General features: G+C 43.6%; 1 protein-coding gene across 2 annotated transcripts in view; it reads right to left on the reverse strand.

The window, feature by feature from the left end:
* Positions 1-4,402: 4,402 nt before the first annotated feature.
* Pard3b (par-3 family cell polarity regulator beta) overlaps positions 4,403-17,272 on the reverse strand; it is a 960,833-nt gene continuing 947,963 nt past the window's right edge. The window contains exons 23-24 of one of the 2 annotated variants that reach the window (XR_013109510.1): positions 6,751-9,041; positions 4,403-5,542 (exon numbers count right to left, since the gene is read on the reverse strand). Coding sequence is in view for 1 of the 2 variants with exons in the window: in XM_034497678.3 (XP_034353569.1) it covers positions 8,684-9,041 (358 nt within the window). In the remaining variant the exon portion in view is untranslated. Of the gene's footprint in view, positions 9,042-17,272 lie in introns of both variants that reach the window. The other variant, XM_034497678.3, reaches the window with a different exon arrangement.

The following is a 17,272-nucleotide window of genomic DNA, read 5'->3' on the forward strand; positions in this document are numbered from 1 at the left end:
AGCCTATCCGTGGCGGGGTCTGTTGGACTGTCACTGTCATTTTTGAGTTGTATTTCTTATTAAATTAAGTAGGCATAAGAGCTCAGAAATTAAGCAAAGGTTGACAGGGTTCATTCAGTTCAAGCTCTTTTAAAGATGTCGCACATACATTATTACTTAATACACTTGAGTATTTGGTAAACACTTGAGTATTGTGTAGGGTTAGGGTTGCTTTCAAGCAGCCCAAGGTTCAAGTTCAAAGGATCTCATTTAAAATGGTGTGATGGGTAATCTTCCTGTCAGCTTGACTGGATTTGGAGTCATTTAGAATACACCTCTGGGTATGTCTAGAAGGGAATTTCCTGGAAGGTTTACCTGATGAGGGAGGGATAGACCCACTCTGATTGTATGGAGAGCATCATCCCATGGTCTGAAACAAAATGGTATAAGTCAGGAGGACAGGGGAGCACCAGCATCCATTTCTCTCTGATCAACTGCCCCGCGGTCTCACCAACTCCATGGCTGTGATAGATTTCATCCCTTAAACTGTGAGGGAAAAATAGAAGAACCCACAGGAATCCCAAACTCAAATGACCAAAAAGACCAAAGCAAAATCCTTCTATCTTTAAGTTGCTTTTGTAACAGCAGCAAGAAACGTGACTAACACAAGAGTCTTGAGACAGGGACAGCAGTAACATCTTTAACTGTGACCAGTGACCTCTGTGAGACCAGTGACAAGGGAAGCACAGGAGTGAAGCGTGTTGGCCCATGTCACAGAGGGTCTTCCACTGAGACTTGGAGGAGTGCCCACTGACACAGTAAAGGAGCCTAGCACATGGTTCACAACAAAGGGAAGTGCTCATAAGGAGACAAGTAGCATAGACTCAGCTTTCCCTCCTTCCTTTGCTGTCCCAGGTTTATAGGATGTTGATGTCTGGATGCCCTCAGTTTCTTCCAATGTAAAGTAAGTAAGAGCCTGATATTCTTTGACTGCATGAGACGGCAAAATTACTGTGATCATGAAATATTCAGCATGAAGTGTAAACAATAATTAGTCAGAAAAAGCATGGCCACTGAAAGAGAACTTCAATTTCTAAGACACAAAGTAACCTCGAGTTTCTTTGGATGTGTCTAAACAGCTTTCATTAAATCTTTATTTTAGAACCATTGTATGCAGGACTTTCTTTGTGGAGAGTCGGAGAGTTGTTCCAACTCACCATCGATGGCTGTTGAAAGGGAAGAGTAATGTAACTGATTGCAAAGCGCTTCCTAAAATCCAGGAATTATACAATAATAATAGTAATCGTGTGTGACTAAAAGTATTTCCATCCTAGCCGGTTTTAAGTAATACACTTTCTCTTTACTTAAGTCTCTCTTTACCCTCTAAATAATGCATTACCCCTTGCATTTACAATTGCCTGGACTCCTTTTTCCGTGTTTTAAATTAGGCTCCGGCATGCCCACATGAGCTAACACCCTTCACTTCAAGAATAATGCCAGGCGAACTTTAACAACAGGCCTTGGAGATTTATGGTCTAGGCTTCAAGGTGGAATGTCAGCAGCCCAGCAATTCAGGGAAAGAATCCCCACACCTCATTTCTTTATCCAGATGAATTCAACAAATAATTCTTGAGCATAAAGCCAGAGCCAGGCAATGTGTTACAAATACGGTACACCTTAGATGGCCACACAGACTTGGAAACTAATCACTGTAATACGGGTCATAAAAGTTTTATTGAGGATCTGCAGAAGGCATCTCGGTAACATACAGTGTGGAATTACCAACTCTGTTCTGGGAGGAGGGACACGGGCCATATCTTGGTTTGTTTAGTGGCAGACAACTGAATTCCTTGTACCTTGTTCAAACAGAAGGGGAGTTCAATGTTTGCTGAATTGTTGAGGTGAGTCTTGTATACTGCTTCCAGAAATAAGTTCACGATAACACATCTAGCTTCCTATGGGGGTGCTGCTCTTGGGATGACCAGAAACTTAGAGACCCCAGTGTGCAAGCACAAATGATATTCCCTCAAGTAAAATCCATACTATCCCAATAAATAACTACCATATAGTCTTCATAGTTCCCCATGAAGCTGAGGTCTGGGTCCTCCTGCAGCAAAACCCAATGCTTCTGTCACCATGTTTGAAGCAAAAGAATGGCTAACCCTCATGTCCTGTTTTTATCCCTTTGGTCTGCCTTGCAAAGCTAGTAGGCCTGGTAGAAGAACCCAAGTTCTGAAGAAATCTGGCAAATGGTGGTCTTCAGTATCAGGTCCCTAGCTGCTAGGAATCTCTGATTTCAAAGGGTGAGCTGTATGTCATGAAGCCAGTGTCTCACCTATAACTTCAAAGCTTTTAGAGAAAGAGCTGCCTGGTCTAGGACTTTAGGGCCTAGGACAGTTCCACCTGAGTACATTTAAGCAGGGACAGCTATGCTCCTATTGCTGTGACACAAGCACAGTATGCCCAGATTAAATTTAAGACATTGAAATAATAGTAGTACAAATGGAAAACGAGGAACAGCAGGTGAGGAAGGAAAGGGGGGCTGATTTTGGAAGGCTTGGGACTTACAATATGAACTTGCAAGTGGTAGAGAGACACAGAGAGATTTTGAGATGTAAGTTTGTATGTGTTCATCATGTATATGAGCAGGAAAGGGATTAGATTTTTGGTGATGATTTTTAAAAAAAAGATTTACTTACTTATTGTGTGTACATCCTTCCCTGTGTGTGTGTGTGTGTGTGTGTGTGTGTGTGTGTGTATCCATGTATGCTCATGTATGCACACCATGGTACACCTGTGGAAGTCCAGTAACAACATTTGGGGGTTGGTTTTCTCCTTCCACTGTGGTTCCAGGGATTGAACTTGGGTCATCAGGCTTGAGGGCAAGTGCTCTTAGCCACTGATTCATCATGCCAGCCCTTTCTGGATGGTCATTACCACCGTGTACTGATAAATGCTTGATACCATAGTCTCTGGAATAGAAGACACCCAAACCTGTCACTTATATCCATTTCCTGTGGCCTGAATATTTTCAACTTGGTCCATCTCAAGCTGTTGTCCCCGAGAGTGGTGTTGTAAGGAGGTGCACATGGCAGGCTCTTCTGTGAGATTCAGAGAAGTTCATTTCACTAGAAATGCCAGAGAGATAAGTGTTTTGCCCAAGGTTACCCAGTAAATCAATGGCTAGCACCTGATCAATGTTTTAAATCCATGTCTACCAATTTTCAATATTCTTTCTCAAAGACTTTGTGGCAGCTAGCTTGGTGATGTGGCCAGTTCTCTGTTTCAGAATGTTTCCCCTTCACCTCCTCTGCCATGAGTAGAGAGTTAGGGGTGGGTGGTGCCTACAGCACCAGGAAGTATGAGCATGCTTGAGGACTGCTGTTCGGAGTCTACAGATTACATATGGCGCATGCATGCTGGTGGAGTTTAAATGGAAAGTTGATGGCCACTTCCAGATTTCTGCCTTGTGGCTGTGGGTATGGCAGTACCATTGTCTGTCACAGAATTGTGAGGACAAGTGTTTTTAGAGAGAGCCTGCATATGAGTTTAAAGGGCTTGTGGGTCATTACTGTCCAGGATAAAAAAACAGGACTGTTCAGAATAAGATGTGAGTTAAAACATCGAGCTGACACAGCTGGGAGATTAATGTAACCTTGGCTGAACTTGTCAGGTCCATGAACTTGCTAGGAACATGGAAAGAGCTGAAAATATGCTTGGGACCTCTCAAGAGATAGTGATGTTGACGATGTCGACGATGACCTTCTGTAGATAATGTGAGAGTGATTCTAGAATTGAATTCTAGAATTCTAGCATTAAAGAGGTAATCGGTGTTGAATGATGTCGTGGCTACCATGATGGGCAGCTTTGATATCCCTCCACAAAAGAACGACTTTCTCAGCCGCTAGAAAAATCTAACCAAAGATGGACCCAGGTACCAGGTTACAGCCGAAGAAAACTGCCTGACTCTTCTTTGGGGTAACCATGAGGCATAAAAGCCAGCTAAGTCATTCTGGCCTGGGGAAGCTGTGGGTGTCCACTGTTCCAGTGGACTTAGCTAGTGTCAGTGCCAGGAGCACACTGCAGTTCAGCTTCTCTCACTCCAGTCTTGTCTTCATACAGCAGACAGGTGCCCCTTTGCCCTGTTGCTGTTCTTGGAGCTACTCAACTATTAGAACAGTGGTTGTCAAACCAGTGGGTGTCAACCCCATTGACAAACCTTTTGTTTCCAAAAAAATGTATATTATGATACATAACACTAGCAAAATTACAGTTACAGAGTAGTACGAAATAATTTTATGGTTTGAGATCACCACAACCTGAGGAACTGTATTACTGGATTGCAGCATAGGAAGGTTGAGAACCATTGTATTGGATGTTGCTGCTGCCATCAGATTCCCAAACAAATACAGATACTGAAATCTCACTGACTGAATAAAGCTTTATTTTAATGCAAAATAAAACATGAAAAATTTATATACTCATATACAATAACATCCAAAATGTCTTCGGTGATATAAATGGGATTATCTTAAAAAGTTTGTAAAGAATTCACTCTCCATCCCCATATGCCAAACTATGATTTCACATAATTTATCTTTATAACGTATGAACAGATGACTTGATAATCATAAAAGAACAGGAAAGACTAGAGAAAGTGAGGATATAAACAACAGGTTTTGTTTTATGTTCCAGTAGTAAATAGCTTTGCAGATGGAACGGAACACTTTCTGAAGAGCAGATCAAGAGATGGGCTTACAGAGTCTTTGGGAATGGTTCCCTTCCCATTCTGAGCTCAGTAGCCAAACCCAACTTTTAAAAGCCAGGCTGTGGGCGACTGCATGACTATTTAAGGACAGGAGGGAGGAAGAATAGCACTTGGAATCCACAGTTGCATGTGAGAGTACTGGCTTATTTTAGATCTCCAACTGTTTTTCATCCTTTTTATTGGAAAGGTGACTTTCCAATAGTTGGTATGATCTGAGAGAGCAGAGAAATACTATTATGGACTTTTCTGAATGGAACACCCTCCTGCCTAATTGCATAAAACTTGGACTTTCTGTTCATATGGACCAGGAAACAGTGGATATCTACCCAACTTTATGCCAGGCTGAACGCTGCTCACTGTGGATCATAGTTTTCAGTGCTGGTGGGAATTTTCAGATACACATCCCCTGCCCCTTATCAACCACTTTTCAATTTCTTCCATGGACCTGAAATTCTATAACATTGCTCAAACACTAAACAGAAAATAAACAAAAAACAAATGGAGTTGATTTCCAGTGAGGGGGTAAGTAATTACTCTTTTCAGGTTTGGTCACTCTGTGGGCCAGGGAACAGAGAAAACAGCTCTCTGATCTTCTTGAAGTTGCAGGAGGATTTCCTTCATAAGGTAGGTTTAGCTTAAAAAAAAAAAATCAAGGCAGTGGGTCTTATTTTAATTTTATTCTGTCGGTAGCAGAAATGAGGCTTCATAAAGCCTCCGAGGCTCTGCTTCTCTATGATGCTTCTGAATACATCGGGCCTTTGCTCCATGTGGTCCTGTGGGCTCCACATAGATGTTCTGAAAGTTGAAGAATAATGAGTTTCGGAATTTTTTTTTTCCTAAGCTTTGTTTGCTACGAAATCATGATTGAAGAAAATGTTCCTTTGTTTGCCCACTGACTTAGCCCTGTGGGGAAACAGTATTAAGCCGACAGGGATGGCGCCTCAGCTGAGGCGTGTGATGGACCAGTGAGGCCTGTTTCTCCCTTGTGGAAGGCTGAATTCTCTAGAGACTAAAGGTTTTCAGTGGGTCTCCTCTCTCAGATCTTTCTATTCATACAAAAAGGGGGTGGAGAAGGTGGTGAAGCAAGGGCTCCTGAGGCTGGATGGCCCAGTAGCAGGTTTGTAGCTACTGTTAAAAAAAAATCCTTTCTCTCTGTTAGCGTTCCCAGCTACAGAGAGATGCCCTAGTGAGTTTTCCCAAGGCTGTAAATATACTGGTAGCTAGTCCCTTCTCCTGGGGACCTGCTGATCATAGCCTGGACTTCTAGGTAACTACATGCTTTCCCTGAGCCCTGGAAAATGGTCTTACAACTGTGGAGGGGAGACAGTTGGCGGGATGTTACACAGGCACTGATAAAGCTTACTGCCCCAACTGTTCTTAACCATTGCTTGGCTTGTTGCAGCCTCTGTCACAAATATAATGTTAGTTCTTTAGGGCAGAATCAGACGCAGTGAGTGCTATACTTTAAGCAAGAACCGAAAGCTGTTACCATCTATTTTTGTGTTTTCTTTAATAATACCTTTGGACCTCTGTGGGCTTCTCAGGATTAGCAACTATTGCATTGACTGTGTACAACACAAAGCCAAGGTCTGGTGAGGCTTTTCTGAAGCTTGCATGTAGAGGTGCTGTGCACCCAGGGTAAACGCGCTGGAAACATCATCCTCAAGTGTCAACTAACCCCTCTGCAGCATGCCACTGTCATCTACCCCTGGCCAGTCTGCAAGTGGCCCAGCCTCCTTACAAGGGTAAGCTTGTACCTTGGATAAAATTAATGGTTTACAGAAACTTGAGTAAAATATAGAGCACAGTGAAGAGTATATTTTAAAAAAATATACGAGATCTTGTTATATGATCTTAAATTTATCCTATAGTCCAGGCTAGCCTGAACTTGGAAACCTTCCTGTCTTGGCTTCCTGATTACTGGGATTCTAGGCATGTGGTACCGTTCTTGGCTCAAGAGTTGATTTAATGCCCCCCACTCCCACCCCGAAATTGCATTTTACCTCATTGTAATGTTTTTCTTTCAAAATTCCTTGGCTCAAAAGAAAGCCCATTTCCAGCACGGTGGCCACGGACCGTACAGTGTAGCCACAACAGCTTGTTGAGCTGAGCCTGGGATCCTCTACTCCACTGAACAAATTTCGTATGATGTAAGGTTGCTGGCTGAAGAGAGATGGCGGAGGACAGAAGGCAGCTTGACAGTCTATTATTCAGATGGCCACAGTAATTGTGGTTGAGATAACGATCTCTGCAAAAGTCCAGCAAATGACGCTATTTACATCGCAAACCAGCAGTTGCATCATTCCTGGTCACAAAAATATTTCAAATTAAAAAAAGAAAAAACAATGGCCAAATGGCTACTCTATGGATTCTAGAACACTACAATTCAGTAAAACCGGTTGGTCAGTGGTATTCTACTCTCAGCCAAAATATGTCTATATTGAACTAACGATTTTTTGGAGGGGTGGGGTGAAGAAGGAATGTGAAAAGTTTAAAGTATGTATCCGTTGCTGAGAAATCCAGAACGCAGGGCTGTTTCTGCTGTTTCTCAGTCTTGTGCACGTGTTCCCGTTTGGGTAGCACAGGAACCTTCAGATGCTGTGTTATATAAGAAAGCTCAAAGGAAGCAAGGGTGGCTTTTCAGCGTCTTAAGCCAGAATACATTTTTTCTTTTAAATCAGGTGGAGACCTTAGCTTTGCCCTGACATTTGTTAATGAGATAGAGCAGATGCAGACTGATTTAATCTCACCATCTTCTCCCTTCACTTCCCCTGCCTGACTCCTTCCGCATTAAACATCCAGGAGGCAATTTTATCTTCTCTTCTCCATACTGGTAATCACATGTGTTTGAACACACACACACACACACACACACACACACACACACACACACACACACACACACTCTTTCATCTCCTTGCTGTCCCAGGGGCAGATGGATACTGTTTGGCACTCTGTCTGGAACTGACATCCCATCCCTAGGACATGCTTTCTGTGTGGCCTGACCAGCAGGCTCTGTTTTCTTTACCCACCCCACTCACATGTATTCTTCAGCCCTTTAAGTGGAAGTCTAAAATAATTATAGGCATTTGAGGAGGACTCTGAAAGGAGCTATCTCCAAGCAAGCAAGCCAGGGACTGGGAGGGAAGAAAGCAAGGACCAAGGGCCAATCAACCTTCTTCATCTGCCCACTGCGGTTCTTGGAATGAACTCCCTTCTGGAAGCTCTGACCAGCTCACATCCTCCCAGGACACTAATACTGCATTCAAATTCAAATTACTGTCTTTTATATCAAAAGCAAGGAAGTGCGAAGGCTCCTGTATCAAACAAGTAGTACCGGGAACCCAAGGTAGACTGTAAATAAGGAAATACAGTCTTCCTTTGGGTCTAAGGTTTCCAAGAGGTCACTAGTCATGTATGTGGTTGCTTTGTTCTCAGTGAAATCATTGTGCTTTTGAAGATATGTATTTGCAGCCCCTCTCCTCTGCCAGTCGGTAGGTCTCACACCTCCAAGGACAGGGCTGAGTCTCTGAATGGGTGACTAGGCTTGACAGAGAGAGACTTTTACCTCTATATTATTGCTTCTACTATGTGTGTGGTGGGGGTGGGGTTGTACGTAGTGCTAGCCAGGGGTACTATAGTGTAGCTCCACTGATTGTTAGTCAATTGTCATTCTCACTGGATCAATCAACTCTGCAAGCCTTTCAAGTATCAGGAAGTACTACTTTTGTGACCGCATCCTTCTTTTTTGAATCCGCATCCCCAAACCCCTGTCCCCCTTTTCTCCTCTGATTAGCAGTTAGGCCATGCATCTTCAGGGAGCAAGAGCCACTCTGTACCATGGAACACCTTAGCCTGGAGAAGGCCTTAGGTTCTAGCAATGGCAAAGACGGTGTTGGATGTCTTCCTTGCTTGGCAGATCTCTGTGATGTTCAGCTATACTGCTGCTGTCATGGGATTCTTCTGCCTGGGATCCTGGCTACGATAGGGGTACTGGTCAGGGCTGCCCCCTCGGGGCCCTGCTCTGCCCATCTCCTGGTAGACTGGTACTCGCTGCTGCTGAGGTGGTGAAGGAGGAACATCTTGTCTGAAGGGTCCTTTGTGCTGATGGGCTGGTGGGGGTGGGTAGTACTGTGGGTATCGTAGATCTGTAACCCTCAGATCTGGGGGCCGGGGATAGCTCCCTCTTGGGGGATGTACAGGATGAGGCCCTGGGTAGTACGGAAGCTCTCTTTCATTGTAGCGCCCTCGGGGTAAAGCTGTCAGGTAGTCCACAGGATCTGCCGAGCCTCCCCTAGAAAGAAAAGCAGAGATATGTGTCAGGAGCTCCGGAGCTGCTACTCTCAGCTGAAGAGCACATGTTTCTGCCTTGATTGCAGTTGGCTGTGACCACACCCTCGGCCTGGATAAGGGTATACTAGAAGATATGATGTATACCCTTAAATACCGGGAGAGAGGACCCTTTGCTTTGCCATCTTAGACTTCAAGGTGAAAACCATAGGCCGAGGAAGGGCAACCAGGATGCAAGAACTCAGGCCCTTGGCACCACAAGTCACTATGTAACCAGGACTTCTTAGGACACATTGTGACATGAGAAGAAACACGTTCTTATGTTGCTTATATCCTTTTATATATTTGCTTTTATTACAGTTCAGTTAAGCCTGTGACTGTTAGCGCCCCAGTCTGTGTGAGCTATGGTAGCACAAATAATCCAGGTCAGAGTCCTCATAAAGTGTACTAATTTCCCTCCAAGATGGCAGAGGTACTCACTGAAGGCTGTGGGTGGCCTTGGCTAAGTCTGGGTGGCTGCTGTCATACCCGTGGATAGATTACTACGCTTCCCCTCTACTGTTCCTGAAAGACCTCTCAACTTGGGGCTGGGGAAACTACCCACCTGGAACTGTGATAAAAGTAATTAAGTCTACCACAAAGTCAGTAGCGAATACCAAGTTGCCCCGTGTAATGGGCAGGCATGCAGAAAGGTCCACGGCCAGAACACACACTAATGGGAAACAAGCCTGTCTGGAACTTTCTACTGAAGACAAGTATTGCCTGATCTGCCCACCATAACAGAAACAATGTGCAGATGATGGCATCTTGGCTAGCCTGGGGTGAGACACATGACTTCTGTTTGCAGCTCTTAAAATCCCATCAACCTTCTGTGCACACATTCACCAGCACCATTCACCACGTCACCAGATCCGTCCCTTCTTTATTCCTCTGCTTTCTATGATTTTTTTTTAAAAGGAGAAGCAGAAACAATACTGATTACTGAAAAGCTCTCCAATGGCTTGGATACTTGAAAGAAATGACAGGGCTGTAAGAACACTGTGCCTGTGGTTAATCAGGCACTGTCAATGAGGGTCAAAATCACCCTGTAATCTGTGGAGTTGAATGGTAAAACAGCCCTGAACATTCCCCAAATCAATGAAGATTTGACAAGCTCTGAGCTCAGGGAGCATGCGGGGAGCTGCCTGTGAACACAGCCATAACGACGAGCGATACAATCCTCCATCTACATTTATCTGTGTGTGCGTGTGCCCTAATTTTGCTATGTGTAATAATGAATGATAGATTCATGAATCTGGGGGTAATTTCGTTAGTGAGAGTTTTCAGATAAAAAATTAAACTGTTTTCGTACAAGTTATTTATAGCATCAGCTGTTATTGTTCAGTCCGGGCCTCTTTGCTCTATGCTAAATTGCCCATGACAAATAGAGCAGACATACATCGCCAGTCATCTGTCACCATGGCCCTGCGAAATAAAGGACCCAGGTTTCGCCATTCCTTTCCTTGACAATTAGATTTTTTATTTAGAAATTTTCCAGCACTCATTGTATCTTTTATTGTTAAAACAAAAATTAAAGACCTTTTCTTTCAGCCACTATGCTCATTTCTATTTCCTTTGGCTCCACCTGGAGATTGCAGAAACCCTTTAAAAACATCCTTAACCTGTGTTTCCTTTCAAAAGCTACCAGAGGTATTTCTCTGCATGAAGTGAAACATGTGGTCTCTCTGCGCTCGTTTTACGTCCTTGGGATAAATCACTGACATTTGCAACACACAAACATTATCTACCTTAAAATGAACATACAACCACCGCTCCCCCTGGACTCCCTTAGTGGGAATGTTTCCTGTTTAAAATGGAAAGAAAGAAAGGAGAAATTCCAGGCCTTGGACTTTTTTTTTTTGGGTCCTGGTCTCTCTCTTAAGATTTCAACCTTTTAAAACAGAACATTATAAAAGACAGAAGTCCTTGGGGGTTTTCTCTCTTTCTCTTTTTTTAAGTTGTGGAGAGATGATCCAGAGCAAGTGGTGACGGGATAGAAGCCACCCTGAGCAACTTGCAACCCTGAGTGACTCCACAGTGTGCATGCAGGGCAAGAAAGGAGGTTATCTTTCCGCCCACACCTCAGCCTGTGACTCTCCAGCATTGACTGCAAAGAGGAGAGAGGGAGGGTTCCAAGGGCAGAGAGGGTGACCCCAAGATAGCATCGTGTTCCCAGAAGGCTTCTCTGGGGGTGGATTATACGTTGGGGAGTTTGCTTACATGTGGCAGACACCAAGTGAGGGGCTGCTCTTTGTCAAGCAGTGGTGGCGTGGAAATTGTCTTTTTCTGTAGAACTCATCATAAGGGTTATTGTTTGTAATTTTTCAGGGAGAAGAAAAACAATGAATTGCCTGTAAAAATACTATTGAAAGTTCAGAGACCTCCAGGAGCCCTTTACTCCCAGGGCTGCTGTTCATAACATGTCCCCCTTAAAGCCCATCATTTCCTTCAGACGTTCACCAGAACAACTTCTAAATTATTGTGAATATTATCACAGGGACACGCTCATATAAATATGTAAAAGGACCACTTCTGGAGTCTAGAGAGATGGCTCAATGGCTAAGGACGCTCTTGTAGGGGATTAGAGTTCTTTTCCTAGAACCCACATGGAGTGGCTAACGTCCTCTTGTAAGTCTGCCTCCATGGAATCTAGTTACACTCATGTCACACACACACACACACACACACACACACACACTTTAAAAAACAAAGCAATTTTTAAGTAGGAAAAAAAAAAAAAAGGAAAGCCTCATCTATGAGTTACTTTTCTCCCCCTGCTGCACAGACAAGATGTATGTGATAGGAGCAACTTCAGTGGGGAAAAGTTCATTTTGGCTCTCAGTTTCAAAAGGAACAGTCATCCTAATGGATGGAGAAAGCAGGTGGAATAACCTCATGAACTGGAGTATGTGGCTAAGCTGCTCACACAGAAGCAGAGAACCAGAACTGGACATCACCTTCAAGACCCACCCCCAGGCAATCCATTTACTTTCAGACAGGTCACATGGACCAAAGATTTCACAACTTCCCCAAACAGTGCATCATCAGCTAGGGACCAAATATTCAAACCCAATGAGTCTGTGAGGGAAAACTTGGTTGAATTTTCTGTTTTCCTGGTGAGTAAACTCATTTCTGGAAGCCAGAGGATTTAGGTTTGCTTGGAAACTCATAGGAATGATTTCAGGTATGTTTGAGATCACATGGATGTATGCAACAGTGTGAATAATGAATGCTGACCATTGTTTCTAAAAACCCGACAAAGTCACAGGTTATTTACACGTAAAGTAACAAATAGATTGATTCCTTCCAAGAGGACTTTCTCTTTGTGACACCTTACCATGTCACTAGTTTTCATTAGCAAAAGGGACCTGGAGAGGAGAACCTGTGCTGGTCAGCTAGGCCCTGAATGCCAGCCATCATCATATATAGAAAGACGGAAGCTATGCTGTTTGGTAAACAATCATGCTTGGGCAGGGGGTGATATTGGAAGGACAGAATCCCTACAATGCTATTCTCACTATATTATCACTAGAGTAGAGAAAGGTGCAAGGGCAAGGGAGAGCCCTCCCGCCTGTGTACCAGACGTGCAGAGACAATCTCCAACCTTAGTGTTGCCCTACTTAGTCATCCATTCTGCCTTTGTCTTGGCTTTGTGGTACTCATACCCTGCATGGAGTGGACCTCTTGGAAGTAGGCACTGACTCTTCATGCCTCTGCCCTCTCTCTCTCCCTTGGGGCTTTGTGTCTCACAGGTGTATACAGTAACTAATATACAATGTACTAATACACACATGTACACAGTAACTAAAGGGTGTTAGATGTGGTTAGGGGCTGGAGGACAGCAGAGAAATACAAGGAAAGAGTAGATTCAGTGGGACTCAGAGATGGGCAATGGTTGAAGCAAAGCCGATTTCTAGTTTTTCCAGAGGAAAGAAAGAAAGAGGGAATGAGTTAAGTATTGGATTGGGTCCAACACAGAAAGACTGTAAAGTTTATTAGAGTCTTCTGGGCACAACAGGGCAGATATACATATGAACTCACAGTGGCAACAACAACACACACATGACCTGTACAAGCTCCAGCCAGTCCCAGTCCCAGCATAGAGGAATCAAGGTGGGCATGAAATCCTACCACTACCTGAGAAGCTACTAGGACAGGGAGCGTCAGCTTTCTTTAATGATAGGAGCCCTAGTAGGGGCAGGGCTGGGCTCATCCTCAGAGTAGTTGGGACAACCCAAATTAGACTCTGTGGGGAGCAGAAAAGAAAAAAGAAAGAGAGAAAGAAAGAAAGAAAGAAAGAAAAGAAGAAAGGAGAAGAAGAGGAAGAAGAAAGCTGAAAGCTGGGTGGGAGGGGATGAGAACATGGAGAAGATGTCTAATGAGAGGAGTTGGTGGGGTGGATATGTTCAAAACACATTGTATGAAATCCTCAAAGAATTAATTAAAATGTTTTTTTAAAGTGAACTATAGACTGAATTTACTAGGTATAGGTTATGTATATTTAAAAACCAGTTAAGAAATCCTTTCACAATTGTCTGGCAAGGAAATTTTCTTTATTGCTGTCATAAACACAGTAATGTAGGAACATTTTGATTCATGTCTAGAAATACAGTCCAGTAAAAGGCTCCAGATAAAGGATTGGAGGAAGATTGCTGAACTCACACACAATCAGCATGCTTTCAAGCACTGAGTTCCAGGGTGAAGGTGAGGTCCAGCGCCCCTCAGCCCCAGCACTAACCCACTTCTCTCCACAAAAACACACATGATGCATGACCTTCATATAAACCACACATGCCCAAGAGAGAGGCAGAAACTAAGATCATGCAAACCAGCCTACCACCTGCTGTAACTCAGTGCCCTTTCCTCCCAGCGCGGAGAGAACAAAGGAGTTGGTGTGGATACGACCTGCTCTGACGAGGGGAAGACTTGAGGAATATTTGTGGCCTTCGGTTCTTCTAACAGCACTGAGCAGTGAGCATGATGCACGTGTCTCACGCCCAGGGTTGAGGGTCGTGGCCGTATCTCATGCAATGAGCTACTTGTAGGATGCAGAGAGCTCACTGACACTGAATAGCCATGGCTGGGGAGTGAGGGGAGGAGCTAAGAGACAAGCCTGTATGAAGAGGTGAGTTCAAAGGTAAAGGAATACGGTCTGTAGTGGAAAGTGTGAAACCACAAGGAACGGACAAGCAAGGACAATGCCTACCTTACACAAATGTCGTGGAGTTTTTGTTTTGTTTTGTTTTGTTTTGGATAAACTTCAGAAGTGGAAATTTTTGTTCCTCTTAATTTGTATAAGATATTGTGTGTGTTAGTGGCCCAAACAAAGACAATTAAAACAAAACAAAACAAAATCAAACCAAACCAAACCAAACCTCCCTGTCTGAATGGGTTCTTTTCTTTACTTTTCTTTTCTTTTCTTTTGTTTCTTTCCTCTTCTCTCTCTCTCTTTCTCTCTCTCTCTCTCTCTCTCTCTTTCTCTCTCTTCTTTCTTTCTTTCTTTCTTTCTTTCTTTCTTTCTTTCTTTCTCTCTTCTTAGTAATAATTAATTGTAACCAGATTTGGAGTTAGAATGGAGTCAAGCCATATGGTTCAAGCCTCCTCATTGGCAAGTTGTGGATAAGCTATACTCCTTCATATGTTCCACACAGAGTGGGACTAGTATTTGTAAAGTTAAAAAAAAAAAAAAAAAAGCCAGTGCAAACTAATATGTTCTTAAGCTGCCCATGCTATGTGGAGCGAGATGCTTTTAGCCTGTGTTTGGAATTCCTTCAGGGTCAGGTTTCCAGTTACCAGGCCTTCATCCGCGGTCCAGGCACGAATGTGGTTGGCCTGGATTAGCAGAGCCCTCTGCAAAGTATATTACATAGCTTTGATTTCAGCAGATTTTACAAAGCCATAAAATATAATGACCATTTGATGACCTATCATATAGAAATGATTATGGAAAAAAACTCCCCTTTCATCACTCACGTTCTCCATCATGTTATGAAGAAGGGCCCTGGCTGTTCTTTGCAGAGGACTGGCAAGAGAGGCAAGTGTCACTGCAGATGCTTCTAGCTCTTTGTAACACCAGGGGAATGTTTCCAGAGAAAATGAAGGCGAGCTGGCAACAACAGAGTGTTCAGAAGGCAAATACTGTTCTGATCACCCTCATTTGATTTGTCTGCTGGTGTCTTTCATCAACCGCCACAAACAGAAGTCATTTACTAACAAATGACATGTATAGGGAGTCTCAGCTCTGATATCAGTCAGGCAGACAGACATGGAAAACAGCCCTTAAGAGTACTTCATCTTGTCAGACTCAAGGAGTTTTAGCAGACCTAAGAGTGGTCCTGCTAAAATAACCTCCTTTATGAGGGGGTGAGAGTGGTTTAAAGTTTCGTGTCAGGGACAATTAGAAAGAACAGCATGAGATGCATAGGTGGACATGGAGTTCTTGTGGAAATCCAGAGCTGTCCTGAATGGCTACAAACCCCCTGGAATCCATTTCAGAGACACACTACGAGATAATTACCACATAGTCTCTTGAGCCAGAGGAGGAGCATAGGGACCAAGGAAAGGAATCATAACTTGACCAACTAGGCCACAAATTCACTTTCCTCTTTTTCTTTATATCAGTCCTGGAATCTCAGTATCTAAACATTGAGGATTTTGTCTGATTGTCATGCAAGGAAGGATGGTTCCTTTCCAAGGGCAGACTTATAAGGAGCTGACAGGTTGGGGCCTGTAAGGTCCTGAATTCTAAAAGCTGGCCTCTCAGGAGAATCATTATAGGACTACTACCCAAGGTTACTGCCTGTAGATAGGATATTCCTGAGGTAAAACACAGCATTCACAAAAGCCACCTTTCCCTGCTTGACATATGTGTGTGTATTGAACTTAAATAATGTATAATATATAAGTATACACACATATACACATTCTTGGAGAAGATGTTCGCATATTGCCGACACAGCTACCTCCTCATCCCTTTAACTGATTTCTAAATTACTGTCAGTTATGAGTCCTGTATCAATCATTGTTCCCTTATCCCATCAATTGCCAAAGCCTGAGGAGTTTGATGTAAATCACCTGTAATCATTACATATCTTCTCACTCTGGGTGAGAAGTACACTTACAGAGTCAAAGCTTTCTGGCATCGTGTGTGTGTGTGTGTGTGTGTGTGTGTGTGTGGTGGGGAAGGAAGAGCTTCCACCCACGTCACAGTTTTATTAGGACACAAGAAGATTCTGGAAGCGAAAATATCTTACTCTGAAATCCAGAAGCAGAAATGTTAAGTGCTGGGCCCAGCACCACTGTGCTCCATAGGCTTTGTAACCAGCATCAGATGGTGGTTTAGAATTGCAAAGATTCAGAAGGAGCTGAGCAGAATAGTTCCTTTGCAAGTGCCTAAGGCAAACCAACCTCATCTCAAGCAGTTTTTCCAAGTCAACCTCCTTACTCCTCATAGTAGTGTGATAGGGTAGACACCATTATTATCCATGGCTTGAGACTAGGAAAGGCAGAACAAAGACCTTACATGACTTGATTGACAGCCATGGGCAGCGGACAGGCCCAGGATTCACCTAGGCAGACAGAGCCAGAGCCTCTTGCTTGAATCTAATGGAAAAAAAAAAAAAAAAAAAAAAGGCAAAAGAGTTTCCCAACAAATGTTTTGGCTTTGGGAAACTCATGAAGCTAGACACTCTGGAAGTGCTGGTGGGATGCCAAGGAAACACCTAGAATTCCAAGTGTGAAGTCCCATTCAGATACTTTGAGCTGCTGGCACAGTATGAACGTAGACTTTTCTTGTCCCATTTAGGAAAGCCAGATATTTGTGTGGTCCTGCCTGCAAGGACCTGTGTTCAAGGATCCAATATATTGAATATTGGTTTCAATACCCAAGGATGAATTTACTCAACCAACACCTTCATTCACTTAAACCCATGCAGACATGATGGGGCCCGTGAAGCACCCCTTTCTCCTACTGGCCCTGAGGATTCTGATACAGGATAGATAGGGCACCGTTGGATGGCTGAAGGAACCCCACTGTGGTTGTGGGATCCTACAACACACAGTCCCAGCAGTGGCCATTCTGGAGGATGATATAATAACATAGTGGGCCAGGGGAAACCCCCAGTACACTCACACTCACACTCACCCCAGCATCCTGCTCTGGCAGGCATCCTCACATCTGTGGCTGGCTGTGCTTGC

Source organism: Arvicanthis niloticus, chromosome 3 (genome assembly GCF_011762505.2).
Source record: "Arvicanthis niloticus isolate mArvNil1 chromosome 3, mArvNil1.pat.X, whole genome shotgun sequence".
NCBI lineage: Eukaryota > Metazoa > Chordata > Mammalia > Rodentia > Muridae > Arvicanthis > Arvicanthis niloticus.